This window comes from Anguilla anguilla, chromosome 12 (assembly GCF_013347855.1).
Source record: "Anguilla anguilla isolate fAngAng1 chromosome 12, fAngAng1.pri, whole genome shotgun sequence".
NCBI lineage: Eukaryota > Metazoa > Chordata > Actinopteri > Anguilliformes > Anguillidae > Anguilla > Anguilla anguilla.
In genome coordinates this window covers 14,377,668-14,404,998 of record NC_049212.1, presented here as the reverse complement: position 1 = coordinate 14,404,998, position 27,331 = coordinate 14,377,668, and the positions used below count along the sequence as shown (strand labels likewise).

Here is a 27,331-nt window from a genome sequence, read left to right as displayed (position 1 = left end):
GAAAAGAAAAAAAAGGCCAATGTTCTCCACTTCCATTCTGCGCTGACTTGCGAGCGGTATCACATCTGATGAAGACCTTGCTATTTGCTCACAGGACTTTGATGCAAGAGTCTGCAATTTCATAAAAGCACATTAAAGCACTCTGTATGTCACTTAAGAATATGGGTGCTATGAGCAACATCTGCCTCTCCATAGCAACACACCAGAGCAGTAACCCTTTCAGACATTGGCTGCCTCCTGCAGCAGCTTTTGCATTACATCTACAATTTCACGCTGCTAGTTTTTCATTAAATAGTTCTGGAGTGTAGATTTGAAAAAATACAAGGGAGAATAGATGTACACATTTGGAAAATTTAATAAAAATCCAGATATGCATATTCAAAAAATGAAGACAGACTGTCAAGAGAGACATACTGTATGTTCAACCTATTATCAACAGATGGCCATCAAGGTTTAACAACTAATAATATATAACCGCCGTCAAAATAAAACATCATTAATTGACCTACAAATAAAAACATGTATTAAAGAAATAGCCAGTCATTCTCTAAGCATCATTCCAAAGCTCTGTTGAGAAAACACACACAGTCACCCAGACAAAAACGGTACCTCACGCAAAAAAACTCCTGAAAAACTCTCAGGAGTGGGAGGGTGTTTTTTTTGGCCACTTTTACACATTAACAGAACCAACAGAACCGAAGTGGGCGAAAGGCCAGTTCCATGGGCCCGCAGTTCTCTGGGCTTCCTGGTCTGGCACTACAGTCTGACCGCGGGCCCCTGTAGTGAAACGCATTGCGCTCATTCCGATAATTCATTCAAGTGGCCATCTGGACAGTGGGCAGACAATGTGTCTTAAGTTTACTGAATGACCGGGCGCCTTGCTCACAGGCTCTCAGAAGAACCACCACGACCCCCACCCACCCACCCACCCACCCACCTCCCTAATCTTTACATTTTCCTGTCTTGACCACAGCTATTGCCCCTTGGTCTGTGCTGACACGGTATTTTCCCTGAAGGACAAAAGGCTTTCACCGACTCTGTTGCCCTCCCCCCCCCCACCCCGCCCTGCCTGACAGAACCAGAGGGGGGGTTCTGTTTTCTTTTCAAAGATGGTGCGTGAATGTGAGATTTTAAAAGCTTCCCCATCACAAAACGGCAGCTCAATCTGCCCCTCCAGCCCCCTCCCCCACAAAATACAAACAGTAATATAAAAAGCCCAGTTAATCGTGCTGTATGTGTGAAAAGCATAACCGACTTATTTGAAAATACATGCATTAAGCAGAATGGGATTGACACGCCTTTTTCAAGCCCAATGGAGGCTTTTGCAAGGCTTTCAGAGAAGTCCACAAGCCTGGCAGAACCAGATAATTTAGGCTTTCTGTTCTGTTTAGTACAGGCATGTGTTAAAGCATGGAGAGAGCTTGAATGATTCACCAGAGACCAGAATGATTCATGCAGACTAATTTGTTTTTTTTTTTTTTGCAAATTTTCACAACTTTCTAACATATAGTGCTATTGTTACTACCACTCATTTACAGTAAAACATTGGCAGATTGGAATATATTTAATCACACATTTATACCAGAAAGTGACATAATAGTAAAAGTTCAGGCGAATGGTCTTGAAAGGGTGAAGTTAAACACAATAGAACACATATGCCCTCTACCCCCCCCCCTCTCTCTCTCTCTCTCTCCCTCTCTCCCTCTCTCTCTCTCTCCCTCTCCCTCTCTCTCTCACACACACACACACACACACACACACACAGTCTCTCACACACACACATAATAAACATCCCAGTAAAAGTGTGCACTTCAAAAGATCTGTGATCTGTGGCATTGTAAAGACCGAGCGGGAGAAGCAGCGGTGACATTTTATTACAGGATCACAGCCGGCAGACAGAGCAGTCCTACGGCAAATTAATCCAATCCAGCAGGGCTGCATGACACCCCAAGAATTAGCACAGAGGTGAAGATGAGGGGGTATGTCTGAGGATGTGAATTGGGGGGGGGGGGGGGGGGGGGGGGGCAAGGATAAAACAGACCTTTTGATTCCCATCATGTCTGACAGTGTAAATTCACCTGTGCCATCTCGCTAATGATTCCTAATACACGACTATTCACAAAGGTGTGTTTGTGACCTTGAGGGCCAATGGTAAAGCATAAAGCCTTTGTACAGATAATACCAGTGGTAGTGTTCTATATCAGCTCTGTGTCAATCACTGCAGTGCTTGGGGGCCCAGGTGGGGGCTGGGGGGGGGGGGGGGGTATGGGGGGTAGGGGGTATGTATGGGGGTGAGGTCATAGTGTTCCTGTGGGAGTTTTGCAGCCAATGCACAAACCCTCCTCAGCTGCTCCAGTCCCTTTCTAATGAAGTCAATCGGGCTCAATTTAACTTCCCCAAACAGAAACTGCCAAACAGCCACACAGGTACATGAGCACAGGTAATTTTTATTCCAAAGGGCATAGATGCAATCAACACACAAACAGGATTTAGCAGATGAGAACTAATCACTCCGTAGAGACCGCTAAGAAATTGTAAGCATCCCAGCTGGAATGGAAAGTAATGGGGCCTCAACCTTCACCATAAATACAAACCTTATGATGTGAGCGCAACATTTCAACTTGCATAACAAAGACGTTAGTAATTCAATAGCTGCACAACATGATAACTTGAATAGATGTCACTGAAATCAGTATATAAAAAAATGAATCGAATCCACGTCTGCGCAAATCCCAACCTAATGCATATACATAATAAGAGTGCATATTTTCATGGCCCTTTTCAGTCCCTCCTCAGATGGAATCAGCAGAGACACACAGCGGCGTCCCACCTCACTGACCCCAGTGCAGTGAAAACGCAGAATAAAGAGATGAGAATCTTACCTATAGACTGAAGGAGTCTATAACTGAACCCTGAACAGGAGGATGAACAGACCACTAACTGACTGTCGAGAGCACTCAAAGACCAAAGTGGGGCAGGGCAGTGAGACAGACTGTCAGAACAGTTCTAAAATGGCCTAAAGAAAAACCCGAATGTACCTCCTTTAGTAATATTCGAGAGAGCCGTATTAATAAAATAAGCAGCGGGTTTTTTTTCTGCATCGCTTTGAGCACAGAACACAGTGAGGTGCAGGCACAGGGATTTGTACCATGGTTATACAGGTCGGGCGTAGGTAGGCATTCGCTCTTCGTACCCATTGAAAATTAAAGTGTCTGATAATTTCTAAAGCTTATCCGTGAATCTGACCTTTTTCCTCCTTCACACTTCTAACTCGAGCGGCTCGCCCGTCCCAGACTCGTCCTGCGCAGCAGTCACACTTTGAACACGGCCTCCTACCCGACACCACGTCTGGGAATTCCTCCCCGCGATGAACCAAACACTGTAACTGCAGTCCCTGAAAACGCACTACGTTAGACCGGCGGCTGTGGCCGACTCCCCCAGCCAAAAGGAAACAAAATAACTATTTTAATGATTTATGACTGCTTAATGGTTCCTCTCCGCACGTTTTTCAGATTATAAAGAGCTTTTCTGTCTCTCGCCAAAGAACATTCTGTCAGAACGCTTATTTGCTCCTTTCTCTTTTTTTTTCCAGAGCATTTCATCAACACCGTTTCATCAAAACAGGCATCACGGATAATCACGGTTATGATTCCTTACGAGTCGTGCGAAGAAAATTAAATAATCAGATTCACATTCAGGCTAACGCGCCGTATCCTTACCTTCGAGTAAGCGTTACTGTATATCCTGTGCAGCATTACGACATGTGAGACCATTTAAATTTACCAGAAACGCTGTGGAAGGGAGAAGGAAACATAAATATTACTTTATTTTGAAGGTGAGAATGAAGGGAAAAGCAGGCTGCCTTTCGACAGGATCCGGGCTTCTCATAACTGGCCTGCTGACTCGTGCGAGCAGACAGAAAAGATAACCCAATACTACCGGCCGCAGAACCGTATAAGAGCTGACGCACACTCAGTGCGAGAGAGGGGCAGCTGACTGACAAGGCCTCACCATCGCCTCACCATCAGAAAGGCACGAAAAATCACAAGATTCCGCGGCGCATTGAAGGACACGGTTCTGTTTTCCCCCTCGCCTTCATACGCCAGCTCCGGCCTTGCTCGCACTGCGCCCGCGCTCTGAAATCCCTCAAAACGTCGCGTGAAATGTGGGTTAATGTCGGAAGCATTGTCGGTCCACAAAGGGCTAAGAACATCCTCACGCTCAGCACAGTGAAATTGTCTGCCGTTCTGTATTGTCCTACGTGATAGAGATTCCATTTTTTTTTTTTTTTGTAAAAAGTGTTCAACCGTGAGCTCATAAGAGACACGGCGAGGCTTTTAAATGTGATTTATTGATTATGGCCGCTTTAGCGACCCCTGAAGACCTGAACGATCTGAATGCTTGTCTGTGTACTGACCTGAGACTGAGAGAGAGTGGGTTGTGCGCTGTGCTTTCTTTCACGAGTGCTATTTGCGGAGTGCTGTATGTTGTCATTTACATTTATTACAAGGTATTAAACAGATGCTCTTTTCTAATTCTTTTCTTAAACAGTGACTTACTTGCATACATGCAGATTTAGGCGATTATCAAATCTGATGCTAAGATGCTAGCTTATAACATGGTAAATAATATCATATAATTTGATATAACGACAAGCACAGACAGAACTTCTGGATGTGCATGCGAACGTTGCTGTGTGTATGGTTTGGTTATGGCTGATAAATCTCACTTATTGGAAATGGATGTCATAGAGCATTAAAATAAAACCGCAATAAACATCAGCCTGTATCTGGAGAGGAATTTCATCTAACAGACAACGTGGATGAAGAGCTCCGCTCACATGGATCTTTCCACAGCAATGCGCTAGAACATTATTTTAATGTTGCATTTACTCTGAGAGTCCACAGATTACAGGACATCAGACGGAGAGGAGGAGGGGGTCCATCAAAGTAAGATGTGAGCAGAGGGACTTTGTTGAGGTCATGCACTGTAAAATGTAGTATTGAATCTAGCATGAGAACTTGGCTCACAGAGTGAGTTCTCACAAGTGATGACATACTACATTATGCTTTCACATTTCTTGCATTTATGTATTTATTTTTACCAGCATTCCAAGAGAATAACTGCAGAACTCCTGCTTCCTGGTTTGACTGAGGAGTTCCTGATATTAAGTTTTTGAGGAGTTAAGTGGTTACAGTAGCAGAACTTGCGGTGACAGGGACAGAATATATAAATATTTATGTAATGTTACATTGAATTTGAAATCTTGTTTTTTTACAGAATCTTTGGCGAGTCATTGAATGTAATTAGGAACGTATGTGTATGACCAAATGGACTACACATGAATATTTTATACTAGTCACTCAAAAGATATTACTACAAGAATACTTTTGTATTGAATCAGTTACCACTGGGGGGGGGGGGGAGAGGGAATAAGTCATAATTTGGTTGGTTGTAATGACTGTTAATAGGGAGAAATTGAGGGATGAATTGCTAATTAATGTACAGTAGGGACCAAAGGACTGAGGAAACCACCAGATTATTTTCATTATTTATCAAGAAATAATGCAACTATGATACTCCAATTATACTTCTTACTCAAGAATGCATTATTGAGAACAAGGGGAGTTTATTAGGATGGCATTCCCACCACAGTCACTGGACCTGAACCCAATCCAACATCTCTGTGAGCGGCTGGAGAAAAGGCCAAACATCAAGTAAGATCAACAGATCATCAGTGGAAAGTGTGGAGGATGTGCAGGGATGGAATGGAAGAGGGTGAAGGCAGCAATCAAGGCTAAAGGCAGACACACCTTCAACAAATACCTACTCACTTTTTTAACTCATATTAAAAATGATATATTCTTGAAAAAGAAGTATAAGAGGAGCATTATAATTGCATTAGCCCTTGATAAATAATTAAAACAATCAGTTCTTGGCAGAATCCTCAGACTTTTGGTCCCCCACTGTATATACTATACATATATAACATATGTACCGTTAACTTGTCATTTATGCTGTGACCAGCAGGGGGGGCCTGCCTGCTTGCCAGACCTGGCTATACAGTACCGCTCAGTTCTGATGTCCTGACTGTACTGTACTGCAAGAGACAGCAGGCTGCAGACCTCAAATGACCCCAAAAAGGAAAAGTACACTGACATACATTATCCCCTTCAGTATATGGCCTGTATGTCATAAACCACATTCTCTATGAAGGCCATATGAGCACACTTCCTAGACTTTAAGGATTTCTTATCCTTTCTTGACTGTTTTATTAATCAGAGAGAAATTATACGTTAACATTTTTTTTTATTGGTCTTAATTTACTACCTTAAAATATCAATCATAATATGGACCAGACAAGATAATACTATATTTTCAGTACTTATTGTAAAAGTGATATGGCTTGTGACAAAACAACTAGATGAAGCCATTTCTATATTAATACATATATTATCTTCCATAGTATAAAGATAAAAAAATAATAAATAGATACTCTTTTTGTAATTATACATTTAATTAAATATAGAAAATAATAATACATGAATAATGATCGAATAATATTATATATTGCTACAATACTATTATAGTAACACTAATGCAAACTAAACAAAATAATTTCAGCACTTTAACCGTTTGCATTATATTCAACAAATAAATATTTTTCAGTTTCTTTTATCTATACATGTATTTGCCCTAGGTACAACTAACGCACAGTTCAAATTAAATAATTTCAAAAAGTAATACCGTATTAAAACTGTGCTTTCCCAACATTGTTTCATTTAGGAATTCTGTGTAGTAACATCACCTGCTCCTGGCTGGAGAATGAATAATCGTCCTTGGTTTTCCTGCCTGGGGCTAGGCACTTGAGCTGCTCTGTCAGTCACTATCAGTCAATGAGGTTGCCTGCTAGCTTACTACCAGTAGGTAAATCAGACCTCTGCTCTTTAGATATATTATTCACACACTGATAGCGCCATTAAGAGGGTAAACCATAACTAGTGCCCAATTAGCAAACTGTCACTCAATTTAATGGTTTTATTTTCTATTTATTAATTTTTTTATGATTGGCTGATCCAACACTTTCAACTTGCTGACGTAGGGCAACACGACATCTAACATATCAGCTATTATTATTATTATTATTATTAGCAACACGTGCTGTTTCCAGATTTCATAAACATCTGCACCTGACAGAAAAGCTCATTCGTCAAGCTCATTTTGGAACAAATGTGAATGCTGCCTAACAAAAAGAAATGTGATTTGTTGCAAAAGGATTAATTTGCTGTGTATGCAGACAGATATTTTCAGATATTTCATGCATCTACATCATGATAGCAATAGTTTTTCAAGTACATCCTTCAGCCAACCAACTGGCTATGTCCAAGGAATCCATTTCACACACACGAGGACCTGATTCAAAATCATTACATAAATAATACACAGTTAACATATTAGCATTTGATTACATCCAGTATTAGGCTTAATAAATTAGCCTTTAAAACAGATCCAGTATTGGGGTAAATAGGCCTGGTATTTGTGCAAATATATTGGCGGCAGAGAAGAAAAAAATGAATACGGTGGTATGCAGTATAAGATCTCAGCAGCCATACAGTCCTGTGTCTGTGCCAGTGACGTACACGATCATAAGTATGTGGACACCTGACAACCAACATCTCATCCAAAATTATGGGCATTAATATGGAGTTGGTCCACCCTTTGCTGCTATAACAACCTCCATTCTTCTGGGAAGGCTTTATACTAGATGTTGGAGCATTGCTGCAGGGATTTACTTCCATTCAGCCAGAAGAGCATTAGTGAGGTTGGAACTGATTGGGTGATTAGGCCTGGCTTGCAGTTGGCTTTCCAGCTGATCACAAAGGCATTGACTGGGGTTGAGGTCAGGGCTCTGTGCAGGCCAGTCAAGTTCTTCCACACCATTCTTGACAAAACCATTTCTATATGGAACTTGCTGTGTGCCCGGAGGCATTCTCAAACTGAAACAGGAAAGGGCCTTCCCCAAACTGTTTAGGAAGCACGCAATTGTCTAGAATTGCATTAAGCAATATAGCATTAAGCTTTGCCGTCACTGGAACTAAGGGGCCTAGCCTAAACCATGAAAGACTGTTCAAGACCAAGGGGTATCCACATACTTTTGGTTACATAGTTTACTTGTGTTCAGGCAGCATACGTTCAGAGTGCTCAAGCAGAATGTCCTCACATTGCAGACCCCCTGTCTTGCAGCCTCTCTGTGTGCTCTCACTGAGCTTCTGAGCTTCATTAGTCTACAGGAAACTGCCATGCACCAAGGCCAGAGTGCTGTCTGCCATCACTGGACAACACACACTACAAATCCACATATGCACACTGTCCATACCCCTCACTATTCAACCACACATGCCCGGTGTACACTCACACCTGCAGTTTAAGCCATGCAGACACGATGCTACTCTATCCTCACAGGCGGTTGGCGGAGGTTGTGTGAAGACACACACACAAACACACACACACACACACACACACGCATGCGCTTGCTTCCCTGCTCCACCTCCCCTGCTGTAATTCAAAGGGCCCTTATCAGCATGTCAGGTTGAAATGAACAAGGCTTGAGTTACTCTCATTTAGATGTGGAATGCACTCATGCAAGACCTTACAATGCACCGACACAGAACACCATGTTCAAAAAGAGCGAACGCCGAATAACCCGTGCATGTACAACGCGGCCGTGCATGAGTTTGACAAGCTTGTGTTGCTACACATCTAAAAAATTACCTCAAACCATTAATATTATATGTGGAATACCAACAGAAAAGTGACTGGCAGTGCAGAAGCAATGGCCGAACACTGAGGTTACTAAACTGATGGAAATAAATCCACTGAACTAACCAGCCTGTGGAACTAACAAAACCACGGAACCAATCAACACATAGAATGGGCCAATCCATAGAACTAACTAACCCACTGAACCAGAATAACCCATAGAATAAATCAACCAGTAGAACAATGTTGCACATGCAACACCACTTTGGTAAAAAAACAAAAAAACATTGTGACTGTCAAACCAAACACTGGAGGTATACTCAAGGTGTGAGAAATGCATAGTATTTTTTTCTTGGATGCAACTTTGAGCCATGGTCTAATTTAGGCACAATGACCAATGCACAAAACCAAACAGAGTACCTGTGCCAGGTTCTGAATGAAGCCACAGCTCAGATTAATCAGAGCTCAAAGGATTGCCCGCCAAATGAGGAAATGAGGATTATCAACTAACCAATGATTTGTGGCCAGGATACCCAAGGCTTTGATTGTAGGTAACAATATGGAGTTGATGGAAATTACATTTTTTTTCGCAGTCCAAGATATAGCCTATTTCCAAGCGAATGGTCGTCAGCTGGAGTAGCTTGTTTAGCATGCTGCCGGTGAGTGATTGGGCACATTATTACGCAATCAGCGGACTTCTTGAATGAAAATGCAGCCCTCACAAATACCGAGGAATGTCTTACATCACCCATGCATGCATGCTTCCATTATCCCAGTAAAACACTTTGGCCTGCCCAGAAAATAAAGAGAAAATTCACACATAAAACCAACATGTCCCATTGGACAAAATACATAAACAGGTGAATAAGTAAATAAATATCTCTTCAATGTACAGGGTATCTTTAACCCTTTCCTACAGGGTTTTCTTTTTTTTCTTTTTCTTTCGGTTTGTTAAAAATCACAGCAGCATCCACGCTAAAGTCCAGTGTCCTTTGAGAGAAAGGGCATACAAAGAAAAGTTTCTAATTGATGTCTCTCCGCTCCCCCATCCCCCCTTTTTCCCAGGCGAAAGAGAAAAGGCCACTGGTGAGGGCCCTCTCTCCGTCTCTCACTGTACAAAAGGGAGCGGATTGGCCGTGGCGGCACAGGAGATGACCCCGTGACCCCGGCCCGCGGAAAAGCCCTCAATGGCGTAAATGCCACATAATCAATCACATTCCGGGCCGACCGGACGGCCGGCGTTTGGAGAGGGCCACTGTAAACGGACACCGCCCTCTTAAAGGGGGACTGCCCCGGCCTCTTCAGACCTCCCGAAATAAAGGACTTGGCCCAGGGTGGGGGGGGGGGGGGACCCGGAGCAGGGCTGGATTAGAAAGCTTTTGGTTTTTTTTTAACCCCCCTTTCTCTCTCTCTCTCTCTCATGACTCTTTCAAATAAAATCTTTCCATTATAGCAAAAACTACAAGGACTGTAGGCCTAATAAAAAAAAGCTGAAGCTAAGACAAAATGTGCATATTTATAATCAAAAGGAAAATAAATGATTAATCTAAAATTGATATAAAAAGATTGGATTTCACCGCTCAGTTTAAAAATATAAGAATGTAATAAAAATGCTCCACTCTATAAAATAAAAATTAGTCTGTCTCAAGATTTAAGTGCAGCATTTAAAAAACACTATGTAAAAATAAGTATTCTGTCTCAAGATTTTTTGCTACAGGTTACCATATATGGTCAGCTAAGATTGGACAACTAACCAATCAGACAGAAGCATCATACAGGCCAATTTACACAAAGGCCTGCATTCAATCATCATTTGTACTTAACTTTGCCTCGCAAATAATAGCAAATGTTTTTTTTTTAAATATACAAGGACACATTTCAACTCCAGTCTTGTAGTATTTGCGCAATTCTTATGACTGGCAGTAAACTGCCATTACAATGTCTGTGCGCTAAAGCAAGGTTGTACTGAATGCATTACATTTTTACATTACGTTCCAGGTCTTTAGCCACACGCAGCGCACCTTACACCGCTAGTGTTTGCTCTGCATTCAATCCAGTCATACGGTTGTATTTTCACTGAAGCAATTCAGCTTTCTCAAGGATATAAAAGCAGTGCTGCACCCGGGAATCAAACCAACAACTTTGGAGCCTCAAGACGAGTCCCCTGACCGTTACGCTACACCACTGCCACACTGCATTACTGCTCATTCCCTATTGCAACCTGTGTGAAACTCTGGCTGTGTCCAAACAGCCTGGTCCACAGGAGCCATTGACTAGAGCCGGAAGTATACTTCATAAGAAGACAAATTTAGCTGCTATAGTAGCAGGGGCGAACATGGCACCACGCCACATACAAACGTGTGTGTATACTAAGGAAGAAGTTAAAAGATAACTGAATACGACAAATTGCTGCTTTAAAATATTAATTTAGTGACACTTCACGCTGAGAGGGGGGATTCAGATTGCGGTTATGGTAACCACGGGAAACATGGAAATAACAATGCAGAAAACAACTATGGCTATTGTACAGGAGCAGAAACTTGGTTTAAAAAGTCACTTAAATTTATTTAGCGCTGGAAAAACTAAGAAAGAAGATGGTATGGAAAAAGGACACAGCCAATTCAGGCAGCCACATGATATTTTAGACCAACTGCAGGCAGTCTCCGCATTAACGCTGGCATACAAACATCTCATCTGGTTTGGCCAGCACGGACGTGTACACTGCGGTGGCCGAAGTCAATGCAGAGTTTCGTTTTCTCCACAAACATGTCACTTTACGTCATTTAGTTTGTAGGAACAAGCCAAAGTTAGTTTACGCAGTAAGTATGCTCCCACCTCAACTGACAAGGCTGAAAGCCGCTGTCGCCTATATGTTGTATGACACACATATTTTATGATATTTTGCCATTACTGTACAATATATTAATAATGACACTGTCCAAATGTGTATTGATATTGTACACAATGTGCTCAAAATGGGCCTAATTCATGAAATCTGTGTACGGTCACATTTAATTGTAAACTATATGCAAGAATGTTTCCACAAACACTTCGGCATTCATCACTTTTTTTATTATCTGTACTTGTTCATGGCTGTTTCCTTATGCTAATCACATGGACAGGATTGTGCATAAAATTTATAAACATTCATCATCTCATACACCTGGGATATTCAAAAAACAAAGGTCTGCACGTGTCACAAATCACATATTTATTTTTCGTACGAAAGTATGAATAATTTAAGAAATGTATTGTGAATGAGGCCCAGTGTTGACTAAATTAAAAATAATCCTGTTTCGATGAAATTGAGACCATCATTGCAACATTGTCTGTACAATTTCCAATGACGCTTCAATATTTTTTACACTTACTATAACAAAATTTTGGGATAAATTACCGGTGAAAAAATATTTTTATTTACTGCCATTGCTCTGCTGTTCTTTCTATTATTCACCAGTAATTTATCCCAAAATTCTGTTATAGTTTTCTTTTGTTATAGAAGCGTCATTGGATACATTACAGACAATGCTACAATGGTCTCAATTTCATCAAGTCATGTAACAGAAGTAGTCTATGCAAATTATCTTTATGACATCATCCATTCACATGCCACACAATGTGGGGGCCGGTAATTCATCCTAGTTGCCAAGCGTGAAAATCATGTCACTAGGCAACTAGATTTCATCATGGGTTTTGTTTAGGATTAAAGGTTAGATCAAATTCTGTGCTGACAATAAAGTAATGCAAGGCTTAACTTAAAAAAAAAAAATTAAAACAACAATGTCTTTGCTTGTGAATCCCGAAGCATTTTCACTTTAAATTAAGTGAAGTTACACTTAATTGAAGTTATACGAGTACTTTAAAAAAATAAAAAAAATAAAAAAATCTCTTTGCGTCGGGGCAATTATCTCTGAAATCTAACCACGAGTGACTTTGCCCCTTTTTTGGACAAAGGAACCTTTGCCATTACTGAGTATTCCACCTTCTGCAAGGTCTTCCGATTCTTACCACGCGTACCTCAAGGTCTGGGTTCTGGGGCTATTATGCTCCAGCGCAGTCCAAGGAGACAAAATGAATACAGTTCAAGTGAACACGCTGAAGGATATAAGCACAATACCGCCTCTTCCGTATCCTTTCTTTCCCCTATCGCTCGCATGCAGAGAGACCGTCTCTCCGTTTAAAGGGATTTAAAATGGGGGTTGAAGTGAAGACTGAGGCCAGACCCACACAAGTGTAAGAACAGTGGAGCAGAGAAACAGGAGACCTCTCTCAGAGACAAATTTGTGGATAAACCGTACGATTCCCACTGGTGGCTGTGCAGGGAATGAACAGCAAGACAAACCTAAATCCATAATCGCCCAACAAAACTGATCTTCCCTGCTTTTTTTTTTTCCTGGCCATTGCATTGTTCTCTCTCCCCCTCTATTTCTCTCTCCATATCTTGGCTTTGAAATGCCTTGTACCACTTGTCTTGATGCACACTGGTCAGTCTGCTTAATTAGATTTCGCAATCAGCTGCCAGGTTCTCCCCCTTAACGATTCTCCCTGCCGTGACTCGCCAACACGAAATAGAAGGCGTGCCCGCGTTTGACTCTGTAAGTCACATGCACAGAACACAGGAATTCTTAATCACTCCTAATTGAGCAGTTAATTTGCCATTGCAACAGTTCAATGTATTTCCCGCAGTGCTGTGATGTCAGAAAACTCAGATGTACTGTTGTCACGATAAACATCTGAGACGGCAGTAGCGCCGCCAATTCCCCTCCCACTAATTTAAAATTCAGCCTAAATTATTCTGAGTACAACGGAACACAATTTTAATGTCATTTTAATGTCACATAATGGTTGACAAAGAGAATGGGCCACAGACACGCAGAAACACACAGACGAACTCGACGTCACTTGTTGGATTGCACATCCAGTGCTGAGCCTGTGATAACCATTTATAGATCACCTGTTACACTTCTGCTCATATTGCAAAGAAGAGACACAGCATGGGCACACTGACCTGCTGGGCACAAAGTCCAGTGTTTGAGACATGCAGTCAGTTTGCACATATACACACGCACACATGCACGCACGCACACACACATACGCTCACACACACACGCTCACACACACACCCACCCACACACACACACACACACCCACACACACACACACACATACGCTCACACACACGCGCGCACACTCACACCCACACACACACACACGCGCACGCACACGCACACTCACACACACATACACACGCGCACACACACACACGCGCACACACACACACATGCACACACGCGCACACACACACGCACGCGCACGCACACACGCGCACACACATACACACGCACACGCACAGACACGAGCAGTTTAAGTCACGCAGTCACGTTACTGCTCTATCCTCAGCGATGAATAACAAATTAGAACAAGCGTTACTTTTTCCACTTAACTGCCGGCTGCCAAGCTAATAATGTGATGTAGCACACTGTAAGCGGCTCCCTGCTGTGATAAGCATCTTCCGGCCAGCGTTTCAGTGGGACACTACGGAGTGTGACACACTCTGCGTTACCTCAGGTGACCCCACAAAGGCGGCGCGAGGCCCACAAAGCCGCCGGAGCGGGGGGGGGCGGCCGCGTCAATAATTAACGGCGCTGGAAACGGCGAGGCTCACGTTCGCCGGGCCTGATCACCGTTTAGCCACTCTGGACCGGGCGCCACCTTCCAAGGCTCTTTCACCGATTTACAAGCCACCGAAAGGAGAAAGAAAAGCGCAAATCACCCAAACGGGTTCGTTAAGGAAGCGCGGGCTCGCACGCAGACACGGGGGACGGCGTTCCACACGCCGACTCCTCTGATGTCCGCTTCGCACAGAGTGTTCCAGGCCATTGATTTTAATACTAATCAAATTATTTATGAGGATCTACAGTATGGGGATCATATTACTGTGTTCCTGTCAAAGCGGAAGGGACACCGCTGGTTCTGCGTCTCCTTTGAGTTTTTTTTTTTTTTTTTTTTTTTTTTTTTTACAGAAGGGCAACACAACCCTGTAACTAAAGCCCACCTGTAATAATATTCAAACCTTTTTTATAAAACCCCTTCAGAGGATACTGAGGCACTCTGTGCTGTACATTGTGTCTCCCTGATAGTTCAGTCAACTAAACATTAGACTTCCAAAAACATTCAGCAGATCATCTTTTCTTTTCATTCTAGATCTTTTCTTTTCATTCATTTTGGAATGCCAGAACATGCCACCTCCACAAGCCCATCTCATCACCTCAACAGCCTCTGCCCACTTGGGAAACCACGGCCACGCTCTCCTATGAAGCAAGCTCTGCCAGCCCCCACTTCCTGTGCAGTCTGCCAACTAAGAGGTTCACAGTACTTCGAAGAACCCGGTTTCTTCTGGAATCATGACATTCCCATTCTGTAAGAGAACGGCTCTCGTATCTAAATGTGCTTCACATATTTTCGCTCCAGAATCTGACTGAAGACAAGAGTCCAGCAATGGTGGAAACGACCAGACTAAAAACCCCCCAACTCTGGCAACCCTGCCCCGCCCCTCCTGATCCCCTTGGAGGCCACTCGCATTTCCAAATAAAGGTGCACGCCTTTCAACAAATGTAAACTTTAGGCATTTAGGAGACGCTCTTGTCCAGGGTCGTATACACAGCCTGCATTGTTTTCACATCCAACCCATTTACACAGCCGGAAGCAATTCAGGTTAAGTACCTGGATCAGGGGCACAACGCCACTGACCCACCAGGGAACTGAACCTACAACACTGGAGTCACGGTTTCCCAGCCGCTACGCTACGTGCGACCGTGGAAACGGTGCGTGCGGCGGACGCACCTCCGGCCCCGGTCTGAGCAAAGCGCTAACTAAACGAGGGCCGATTTACTGCCGCCTGACAGGGTGCCATCTTCAGACAGAGCGGCTCCCCCGCTTCGCGGCCGTATCAAATTCCCTCTCTCGTACGCCTCCGCTCCCAGCCAGCTGTACCAGCTGCAATCTCTGACCCCCAGCTTGATTACAGCACGACTACATCACCCCGCCAACAAACAAACACTGACACTAAACACTCTCACCGACATTTTATTTATTTATTTATTTTTTAAAGACGCATCACCGTACGGCATACCTTCTCACATATTGATAGGACTGAATCATTTTTTTAAATATACAACCTTTCCGCCTCTGAAGGGTATTATGTTACAGGAATATCAAGTGAATGGTATTACATAAGAAGCCAGGGCTCGGTTTTTGGATGCGTTTCTGCATTACTCCGGGGTGAATTTGGACTCCAGCTCATTGCTCCTGAGGGTGGCAGTTATACCCTCTCTAAGTAGGTCAGGGCTGGTGACTATGACAGAGCTGGGCCAGTGTGTAAACAACAGCGCATGATGTTGTTTTCCACCGAGCCCTGGCACCAAATTCCCGCCTGCCAGCCATCCCCCATGCCCTCTGACAACACTACCACTTTCCCCCCTCATCTTTAAATCTGTTACACTTAACACAGAAAACAATGCCATCTCTGAATTTATTTTCTTCACAATGCCAAGCCAGTGCATTTATAAGGTGAAGACTTTAATTGCAGTTTGTGCTTAATGCCAAAAAAAGGACTTTCATTCAAGTGCTGAATCACTGGTTAAAGCTGGACTGGTCATAGTATACAATGCGAGCATACAAAGGAAAGAAAGAAGTGTTTATCTGTCAAGGAGATAAAATGGCTCCTGTCAGACAAAAGTTCATGGTCACTGTATTCTGGACAGGAAGTGAAATAATTGAGCATGTTGGCATGCTTTAAAAGCTAAAAAAAAAAGAAAAGCCTGACCTCGGTACTTTAAAAAAGCTGACCGAAGTCCTACATTACTACTCAATCGCTCCAATTTTATCACATGGCCCATCGCACCAATCCACCACAAAAAGAACAAAATCAGCAGACTGAAGGAAAGTATTATATTATGAGAACCAACACCCGGCAATTTTAAAATGCATTCCTCTCCTGCCAAATCTGAATAATTTGATAATTGTGTCATTTTATTTGCAGCAGCACCCAAGATTTGACAACTGTCACACAGCCGAAAACAAAGAGCCCTTTTCACCCCCCCCCCCCCCCCCCCTTACCCTGGTCAAACTGCCAGTCTGAAACGGAGCGCCGCATGTTTACAACATCGGGAGGCCAGCTAGAAAATTCTGATGATGGTAAACCGTGTCGACGCCCATTAACTATTTATACATTGTGTGCCACTTAAGGTTAGAGTTCCATTCACCTGGTGTTGTTGAGCGTGGTATCCTTTTCCTTTTTGGAAGCTGGCCTGCATCGGTGGGGTTTTTTTTTCCTTTCTAACCAGACAACACTGCACCACATCAAACTCGCATGTTCCGTCAAAATGAACGCCAAAGGGCTTTATGCACAGAGTAATCATTTAAGGGTGGGAGCAATCTGTAGCCGTCGTAAATAAATGTGAATAATCACAGTCGGAGCAACACAAGAAAATAAGCCTTTTATTGCACAATATAAAGTTGTTTTCTCTCTTAGTCATCCACTGGCATGGCGTGTAGGACCGCAAAAACACAAGGCGCTCCGCTGCGTTCCTGCGGTGAGGTAGAGCAAGAACCAGCTCCGTCTGCTGGCTGACTGAGAACTCCCATGGACGGACTTCCAAATTATCACAACCGAGATACAAAGTGAGATATAATAACTGTGATTGGTGGCTGCTCAACCCAATGGGCTACCTGTGCATCATATGCACACACAAACACACTGCCACAGTACACTCACACACACACACACATATGCCCTACTACATAAGGTCATTCATACACAGACACACACACACACATGCACACATGCACGCACGCATGCACGCACGCACGCACACACTAAACTAGAAGGACACAGAGCGAAAGGGGTAGGCTAAAGTCCTGTTGAATTAGACATAAATTGAAAAAAGCAAAGATACAAGGGAGTACACTGAATAATCTTGTTATGCACTCTCACACTTATTAAACTACTGTATAAACTTGACAGCCATGGGAGAGACAAGCATCGCTGCTTTAATCACATACAGGATGACACAAATCTAGATGCCAGTTTAACTTTGCCCCCCCCCAAACTCTAAATTTAGCCAGTATTTTGGCAGACCTGGTTCCCTCATCAGTACCCCAGTACACCACTGGAGTCATCATAGCAAGACCCTCCAAAGCCTGAGCCATAAAGAGATTTTGTTTCCTGCGTATGATGCTCTGCAGAAAAATAACAGCTCACAGAGTCTCATTAGTCAACACTAACTGGCTGGACTTGATGTATGTATCTACAGGGGAGGATTCCACAACATAACCGCTATGTCTGTTCTGCTTGTGTTGTATCTGTGTTTCCAGCCCTGACTGCTGGTCAAACCCAGCAACATGAGCCAAAGTGTTTATCCTGGTGACCACACCAGACATAATCCATAAGGGGAGTGTTTGGCTCTGAGACTCTTAGACGCTCCATGAAAGATTCCTCACAACACTGACACAAGACAGTTGTCTTCGCAGTGGCTTTTTTCAGCTGAACAGGAGCATGATGTAAGAACGTCCAACCCCTCACTCTAAGAAAAGAGGAAATACTGATGTATGTGGATCCTCATCTCCACAGGAAGTCACAACTCTTTCCATCTGGGAGACACTTCCCTGTCCTACAGAGCAAAAACTAAAGAAACAACAAACCCCTTTATCTCCATGGTGACGTCCTGTCTGAATAGCATTCAGAACTGGAAGATTCCTTCCACTGTCTGTCATAATCCCTTCCTTGTGTTAACGGATCCAAAGTAGTCAAATGTTATTTGTTAATACTGCGATGTCTCATAATCTCGCCTGTCTGCCACAGCCTGTTACATGGTTGTTAATTATACTATTATTAAAATATTGTTCATAAGTACATTAGCCTTTTTACAAGAGAAATGTGATCACAAATGATGCAAATGGCAGTTGTGGTGTGGGCAGTCACAGCACAGTCTGTTCCGGTATCTTCTACAGGAGCTCAGCCGCTCCATTGAGAAACGAGGAGTAAATTTCTCAATGCTTGAACATACAGCCGCAAAACGCCACTGCACCGCTGGTGGCCATGGACGGCAGACCAACACACGGGCGAGCGCGGTGCCAAAGGAGGTCCACTAGTGAAACGGTAGCAGGCCCTCTCTCCTGTCACTCTTACATTAAGCCAGCTTTAGACTCCGCCTTCAGTTTAACTGTAGCCAACGCTAGCGTCATCGCTAAGATGGTGATAAACAAGCTAACTCGGTCACTACATCCCCCCATATCGATTGCTACCCTCTGATTTAATTTTTTTTAAGGCTCACAGGCTGAGGGGCGACTTGGACACATTCCTGCTTTTCTGCCTGTACCGCGGTATACGCTTTCTCGTCCGTAACCCTATAACCCAGGAGGAGTCCTGTTCCCCAAAACCAGCAACACTACTGTTTACTGTTTACTGTAAGCCTCTGCTGCTCCACTGTCACACACAATCCAGTACACACGCAAATATATAAAAAAAATTATTGGATGAAAAGTCAGATTTTAACATCTGTAAAAAATAAATATAATACCACAGAGAAACTTTGAAGAGACCAAGAGAAGTGTTGATATCTGATTCTACAGAAAGAAATGAGATATTTAAAATAAGTCATCAGGCTATGCTCAAGTAACACAGCACAAAAGAAGTCACAATAGAACTAAATGTGGAAATCTGGAGAAAACCAAACTGTTATTTTAAAATATAGTATTTTATTTTATTGAAATGAGATGTTATTATTAAACAATCTCTTGCTTAAAGTCAAGCTTGAAGGTTTCTGATATACCCTAAATGAAGGCTATAATCATGACCAGAACATTAAGCCTTTTTAAAAAATCATACTAACTAAATTGGATCTGTTTTCCTAAACTCATGATCACACTTCATCTATTAAAACAGAAAACAAAACACTGCGATTCATTTATGAGATGAACATATTCCACAAATGTAATCTATTCTTTGTGACAATTGCCTAGTTATCTTACAGGGATGTCTTGGTGCAAAAAAGTTTCACAAGGTTAAAATATATTCAGACCTGGATTCAGCCAACATCCATCTTCATAAAAATAGTGTCATTTTCCTTACAGTTCAGCATAAATTAGTATTAAATTAGTATTAAAATCCTCATCAGTAATAGAAGAACGCTAAAAACTGGTTACTTCAGATTCATCCATTTATTTGCAAGTCATAGTTTTGGAAGAAAAATGTTTGACTGAATCTAGGCCACCGTGTGGTTGTGAATTACATGGCAGTCTATGGTGTCTACTCCTCTCTTGCTCTTGCTGGAGCCCGTGCGTGATCGACCAGTTTTGTGCAACTTCTTCCTTGTCAACAAATCAATCTGGCACCCCACCAAAGAAGTAACCTTTTAGGCAAACCGACAGAACCCACTATCGAAAAATTGTTTGCACTGTGCGATTCCAGGCAATTAAAAGCAAACTGCCAAAAGCAGCTACCGTGCTACCGTAAACAGACCACGGAACAGAGGGAGAGCTTTGGGCCGGGGAAGTGTGTAACCTCCTCGCCTTCCTCCTGAAGCTATCTGTGTGTCATTCTGTGAGATGCATTATCTGTGCACACCTGTTAGTGAGGTGTTTGGCCTGCCTGTTCGTCTGTGAGATATGTTACCTGTGTGTCTGTCTGTGTGCTGTGTTACCTGTGTGTCTGTCTGTGTGCTGTGTTACCTGTGTGTCTGTCTGTGTGGTGTTACCTGTGTGTCTGTCTGTGTGGTGTTACCTGTGTGTCTGTCTGTGTGATGTGTTACCTGTGTGTCTGTCTGTGTGGTGTGTTACCTGTGTGTCTGTCTGTGTGGTGTTACCTGTGTGTCTGTCTGTGTGGTGTTACCTGTGTGTCTGTCTGTGAGATATGTTACCTGTGTGTCTGTCTGTGAGATATGTTACCTGTGTGTCTGTCTGTGAGATATGTTACCTGTGTGTCTGTCTGTGAGATATGTTCCCTGTGTGTCTGTCTGTGTGCTGTGTTACCTGTGTGTCTGTCTGTGTGCTGTGTTACCTGTGTGTCTGTCTGTGTGCTGTGTTACCTGTGTGTCTGTCTGTGTGGTGTTACCTGTGTGTCTGTCTGTGTGGTGTGTTACCTGTGTGTCTGTCTGTGTGCTGTGTTACCTGTGTGTCTGTCTGTGGGGTGTGTCGCCTGTGTGTCTGTCTGTGTGCTGTGTTACCTGTGTGTCTGTCTGTGTGCTGTGTTACCTGTATGTCTGTCTGTGGGGTGTGTCACCTGTGTGTCTGTCTGTGGGGTGTGTTACCTGTGTGTCTGTCTGTGTGGTGTGTTACCTGTGTGTCTGTGTGAGGTCCATTTCCTGTGTGTGTCTGCTTGAGGCCTTCTACCTGTGTGCGTCTGTCGGCAAGATGTGTTACCTGTGTATGTCTCTCTCTTTCAGGTGTATTACCTGTGTGTGTCTCTCTCTTTCAGGTGTATTACCTGTGTGTGTCTCTCTCTTTCAGGTTACCTGTGTGTGTCTCTCTCTTTCAGGTTACCTGTGTGTGTCTCTCTCTTTCAGGAGTGTTACCTGTGCGTGTCTGTCTCTTTGAGGTTACCTGTGTGTGTCTGCCTGTGCGTCTCCAGGGCGTCTTCTTTGGAGAACTGGGCCCCACACTGATCGCATACGAAGGGTTTCGCTCCAGCTGCAACAGAAGAATGGCAACACTGAGTCATTCACGAATGGACACACGGGCTCTCTATGAGGGACGGGGGAGAGGGGAGGAGGGGGCGCACAAGCCAAACTAGCGTATTTCACTGTAAGGAGAACAAAGTGTAAATCTAAAAGAGGCAAACGCACTCAGTTACTGCCTCCAACAGACGTCTGCTGTTATTTACAAACTGTGTGTTTTCCTTTCGTAAACCGCATCTTTCTTGACCTTCTTATGTACGGCAGCCATGACAACGGTACCATTTGGATGACATCACTTCCCCCTAGTCAGGCGACATGAGTATTCCAAGGTCTGGCGCAATAACTTGAGATAAACTGACAGAGATTCTTTTGCTAATAAATCCCTTGGGAGTATTTAAACAGCATGAGGGTGCATTCCTACTCCTCCTGCTAAAGCAAAAACATCAGACAGCTATGCAAACTGCACATGTATCTTTTTCAGCAGTCAGAAAACATGAGTCAAGGACTCGGAGAAAGGTAATAGGCCTCTGCTTAATCTAACCACAATCTAACCCTGTGTCACACCACCAGAGTTATGCATTTTCTGAAGTTCTGCTTTATTAAGTTTCATTTCATTCCAGAAAGTACCAAATTCAAAAATATTACGCTAGAACCTGAAGACAAACAACAAGCACACGGTATTCAAAGAAGAGGCCAAAGCACTAGTGCATTTAAGCAACATTGAAGCCATAATTATACAAATATTGCACAGGGAAAAAAATAGACCAGAACGTTTAGAACATTTGTTATTGATTGTTCCCAACAACATCATGAAGTTTGGACTAGTACATATTGCCATATCGAACTTTATTACATAACAAATCATACATGTGCTAAGTGATGACATGAAATACAGAGGACCAAAACAAAGCGCTCAACTCTGATACAGAAATATCTGTAAAATGTGAATTGTAACAAGGTCAGTTTTAAGAGAAAATGGCCGCTGGTAGGGCAGGAATTGGGGGAGGGGGGCAGGCAATGGCAAAATTGCAACAACCGCCCTTGACATGCACAGAATACTCCAACGCCTTTTAGTGTCAGACCGGGGGTGTTAGCTGCAATCTGGCGTTCTTTGAAAACCTCACCTGAGAGAGTCATTGCGTAGTTGTGAAAGTTTATAATAGCTCTTGAAAGCGAAAACAGGAAGTCATTCATCAGAAACAGCACTGAAAATCAAGACAAACTGTGAACTACACACACACACACACACACATACATGTATATGAAAACTGAATAGAATAACTACATATAACAATGCTCCTTTCATTCAACCTGCTCAGCAGTGAGTCCAGTACTGTTTCTAAGCAGTTTGAAAACCATTGTCACCTTGTCACTACCCATGCCAAGAAAAAACCCAGAATTCCTCATCTTCATCAGTATTTGTTTTTTACTTTCAAACAGGTTTTGGGGTTCGGAATCCTATATGGCTCTGTTGAATAGAACGGCAAAAGGACTAAACTGTCCACGTGCACTTTTTCACTCATTTAAACAGCTGGATACTCACTGCTCAGCTTAGGTACTTTATTTCAAAGGGGAAAAGAATAACAGCATTGCCTAAAAAGTATGAGGATAAGGGTGCGTGTGCAAAAACAGGGCCACCCAAGGTGGAGCGAACAGGGACGGTAACCCGGCAGGTCATGTGACCGTGAGACGGCGGCGTCCTAACGGCGTGAAACACGGACGGCGTCGTGTGCTCCGCTCGTTACGCCACGGCGCCGACAGCCGGCTGCTCAGTGGGATTCGCATCGATTGACAGAAGTAATTAAATTAAAGTGATAAATTTTACCCCGATGCTTTCATCAATAGCCGCTGTCCTGTTACTCATAAGGGAAAAGAGGAAAAAAGCCTAAAAACCTACACAGAGCAGCTACAAACACACACACAGACACGCAAACACACACACACATACACACACACAGACACGCAAACACACACACATGCATCCGCTCACACACATGCACAGAAAAGATACAAACACACACACAAACACACACACATGCACACACACAGACACGCAAACACACACACATACACACACACACACAGACACGCAAACACACACACACATGCACACACACAGACACGCAAACACACACACACATGCATCCGCTCACGCACATGCACACACACACACACACACGCACAGAGCAGATACAAACACACACACAAACACGCAAACACACACACACATGCACACACACAGACACGCAAACACACACACACATGCATCCGCTCACGCACATGCACACACACACACACATGCACAGAGCAGATACAAACACACACACACAGACATGCAAACACACACACACGCATCCGCTCACGCACATGCACACACACACACACACATGCACAGAGCAGATAAAAAACACACACACAAACACGCAAACACACACACACATGCACACACACAGACACGCAAACACACACACACACACACACACATGACCACGTGCACACACACACACGCACACACACACATGCACACACACACACGCGCACACACACACACACACACACACACACACACGCAAAGACACACACACACACACACACAGATACGCAAACACACACACGCACCCACACACACACACACACGCGCGCATGCACACACAGTGGCCAATCTCACATAAGACTTACACAACCAACACCTCAAACAAGGGACGCCACGTGCCGGCAGCAGAAGGTCCCTTTCTCACTTCCCTTCTGAAATATTGCACAACTCAAGAGTGGCAGCGGCCTCAAAAAAAGAACAAAAAAAGAAAAAGAACACCGCGTTTGACGGCATGGAAATGAACAGCCTGCCCTACAGACAACATCTCAGAGACGTGCAGCCTGCCCTACAGAAAACATCTCAGAGACGTGCAGCCTGCCCTACAGAAAACATCTCAGAGACGTGCAGCCTGCCCTACAGAAAACATCTCAGAGACGTGCAGCCTGCCCTACAGAAAACATCTCAGAGACGTGCAGCCAGCCCTACAGACAACATCTCAGAGACGTGCAGCCTGCCCTACAGACAACAACTCAGAGACGTGCAGCCTGCCCTACAGAAAACATCTCAGAGACGTGCAGCCTGCCCTACAGAAAACATCTCAGAGACATGCAGCCTGCCCTACAGACAACATCTCAGAGACACACAGCCTGCCCTACAGACAACATCTCAGAGACGTGCAGCCTGCCCTACAGAAAACATCTCAGAGATGTGCAGCCTGCCCTACAGACAACATCTCAGAGACGTGCAGCCTGCCCTACAGAAAACATCTGAGACACACAGCCTGCCCTACAGAAAACATCTCAGAGACACACAGCCTGCCCTACAGAAAACATCTCAGAGACACACAGCCTGCCCTACAGAAAACATCTCAGAGACACACAGCCTGCCCTACAGAAAACATCTCAGAGACACACAGCCTGCCCTACAGAAAACATCTCAGAGACGTCAGCGCTGCCAAAACAGCGACGCAGCGGAGACGCAACGGCCACCCGAAATATAGGGGCGCACCCCCCCCCCCCACCCCCAAATCAAAACACGCCCGGCTTGCCGGGGCCACCGCCAACCCAACCCATGCCCTGTCGCTCACACACAACTTACATATGTTTATTTATTTGTGTTTCGTCATGCAGCCCTGCAGTGCTCGCTCAAGATGGTCGCTCAAGCTTCCCTTTCCCCCATTCGCACAAAAGAGGCCGAAAAAGAAAAGAATAAAAAGACACGTATCCTTGAGGATACGAGCGCAGCGCAAGCAAAAAAAAAAACAACAAAAAAAACAAACTGTTGCAGTTTGGCAAGCCGACACACAACGCCATTATATAAGAAAGTACACTTAGTACCAAAAACAGCACACAGGAAAAAAAAGAAAAAATCCATTAAATAAGCAGCAGCATCAGAACAATGAGTACAGACACCACACTCCTGCAGCGGTAACGAGCTGTGCCATACAGTCTTATTTACAGTGCTCTCTTATCAGTCACTGAACAGCACGCAGGCTGCCAATTTGAAAGGCCAGACCAGAACTGTGTGTTCCCTCTCTGGAGTGGAAGTGTACCGCGGGCAGCACATTTTTTATCAAGCCGACACACACAAAAAAAAAAAAACAAAAAAAAAAAACCGGGGCCTGGGCTGCAGCCAGGAGCCCGCTAATAAACGCGGCTGCAGAGTGAGGCACCGTGATTGGCCCATGCAAACAGACGACAGGGCTCCTTTTCTGCTAGCCGTAATGATCGGCTCTGAGACAGTGTGTGTGTGTGTGTGTGTGTGTGTGTGTGTGTGCGTGCATGCATGTGCGCAAGACTGTGTGTGCGTGTGTGCATGCATGTGCGCGAGAGTGTGTGTGTATACGCGTGTGTGTGTGTGTATGTTAGAGAGAGGAAATAAATCAAGGGAAAACAATAAAACTATGGTGATATAAAAATGAACATTCACCTCTAAAATATTGTGTTTTGGTGTGATTGAGGGATATTTGGGGATTTAAAAAAAGACACAAATAAAAAATGACATTCAAGGGAAACACGCTTCAGTCAAACTGATGCTCTTCCCTCAAGTTACCCAGCCAATTTCTCTTACTCTCTCTCTCCTGTTTGCAGACACAACAACAAAAACAAGTCCCTCCAGAGGGTGAGACAGGGAGAGCTTTGCTTGGTGAACCCAGCACATGTTCTGCTCCCACACTTCTAGAGAAGCTGACCTCCAAAGCCACGGTTCTCATGACTCGCATCACAGATGATGTCACGCAGGTGTCATGTGATTCCCAAACAAGGCCGAGCTGACCCAACGTCGCTCATTCGCCGAATCAAAGTATTAGCGGCTAAGCTCGTCCTGATAGGGAAGCATAATCTATGCTCGTTTAATTCTGTTTCCAGTTTCTGAAAACCCCACGACATACGAACAGGAAAATTCAGTCCGTCCCTACCGCAGCTCAGCGCAGTGTGTAGCACGCCCACTCAAAAGCTGAGAAGTACTACGGGATGTCTAGCCTATTTTCAACTTCGTTTCGTCTCAACGGCGCTCAGCACTACTGTTTGATGTAAACCTGTTGTTACATCCAGCTGAGACTTAGAAGTTAATTCAAAGTCTGTCGGGGGAAAAATGAAAGAAAAATATTTTTTTAAAGGGGTATTGTTGGATATGGTTAGCATACACTGAGACAATGATGATTTATAAAAGTTTGGGCTGTCTGACCAAGGACCACTCTTGTGATAAAATTTATATGGAGGCACCCTTAGGTGCTGCTACCCCCTTCAAGTTGCAGCAACAAGTTTCCTAGAGCTCTCTAGGGCAAAGGATGTGGAACTGCCAAAAACAGGAGGTGGGGGAGGGGCTTTGACAGGAAGTGTCAGGTCTGTTTGGTGTGAAACTACAGGACGTGAGGTCTTTTCAAGCAGAAACACGAAAATCCATTACTTAAAGCCTCAGATATAAATAGCCCCTCTGTCTCAAAGTTCAACACCACAGACGCAGATATAGACTCAAACGCATGCACATGTGCGCGCATACACTCCCACCCCAATCGAATTCTATTTGTTGTCAAAAAAAAAGCGAACATTCTTCAGTATGTGTCTAGGTGTCAAAAAATGGCATACTTCGTTTTATGCTTATGCAACAGATGTATGCATTCTCATTGTAAACACACCTCCCCCCGCCTCCCCTCCCCATACTGACACACACATACACATAACACACAAGCTTACTCATATTCAGGGAAAAGGGTCTTTGAAGGGGCTCAGTGCATGACATATTCAGTCATATGCAAGTCTTCTCCAAAGTGTGTGTACTTGCACAACATGATTAAGCAGACACACAGAGAAAGGTGATAATACACGGAATTATATCACGAAAGGATGGTTCTTTCTGTCTTTCT

At 43.8% G+C, this 27,331-nt stretch overlaps 1 protein-coding gene across 2 annotated transcripts in view; it reads right to left on the bottom strand.

Moving 5' to 3' along the window:
- zbtb16b (zinc finger and BTB domain containing 16b) overlaps nt 1-27,331 on the bottom strand; it is a 107,581-nt gene that overhangs the window by 19,257 nt on the left and 60,993 nt on the right. For both annotated transcript variants that reach the window (XM_035385278.1, XM_035385279.1), the window contains exon 4: nt 21,361-21,447. In XM_035385278.1, coding sequence (XP_035241169.1) covers nt 21,361-21,447 — 87 coding nt within the window. The remainder of the gene's footprint in view (nt 1-21,360; nt 21,448-27,331) is intronic.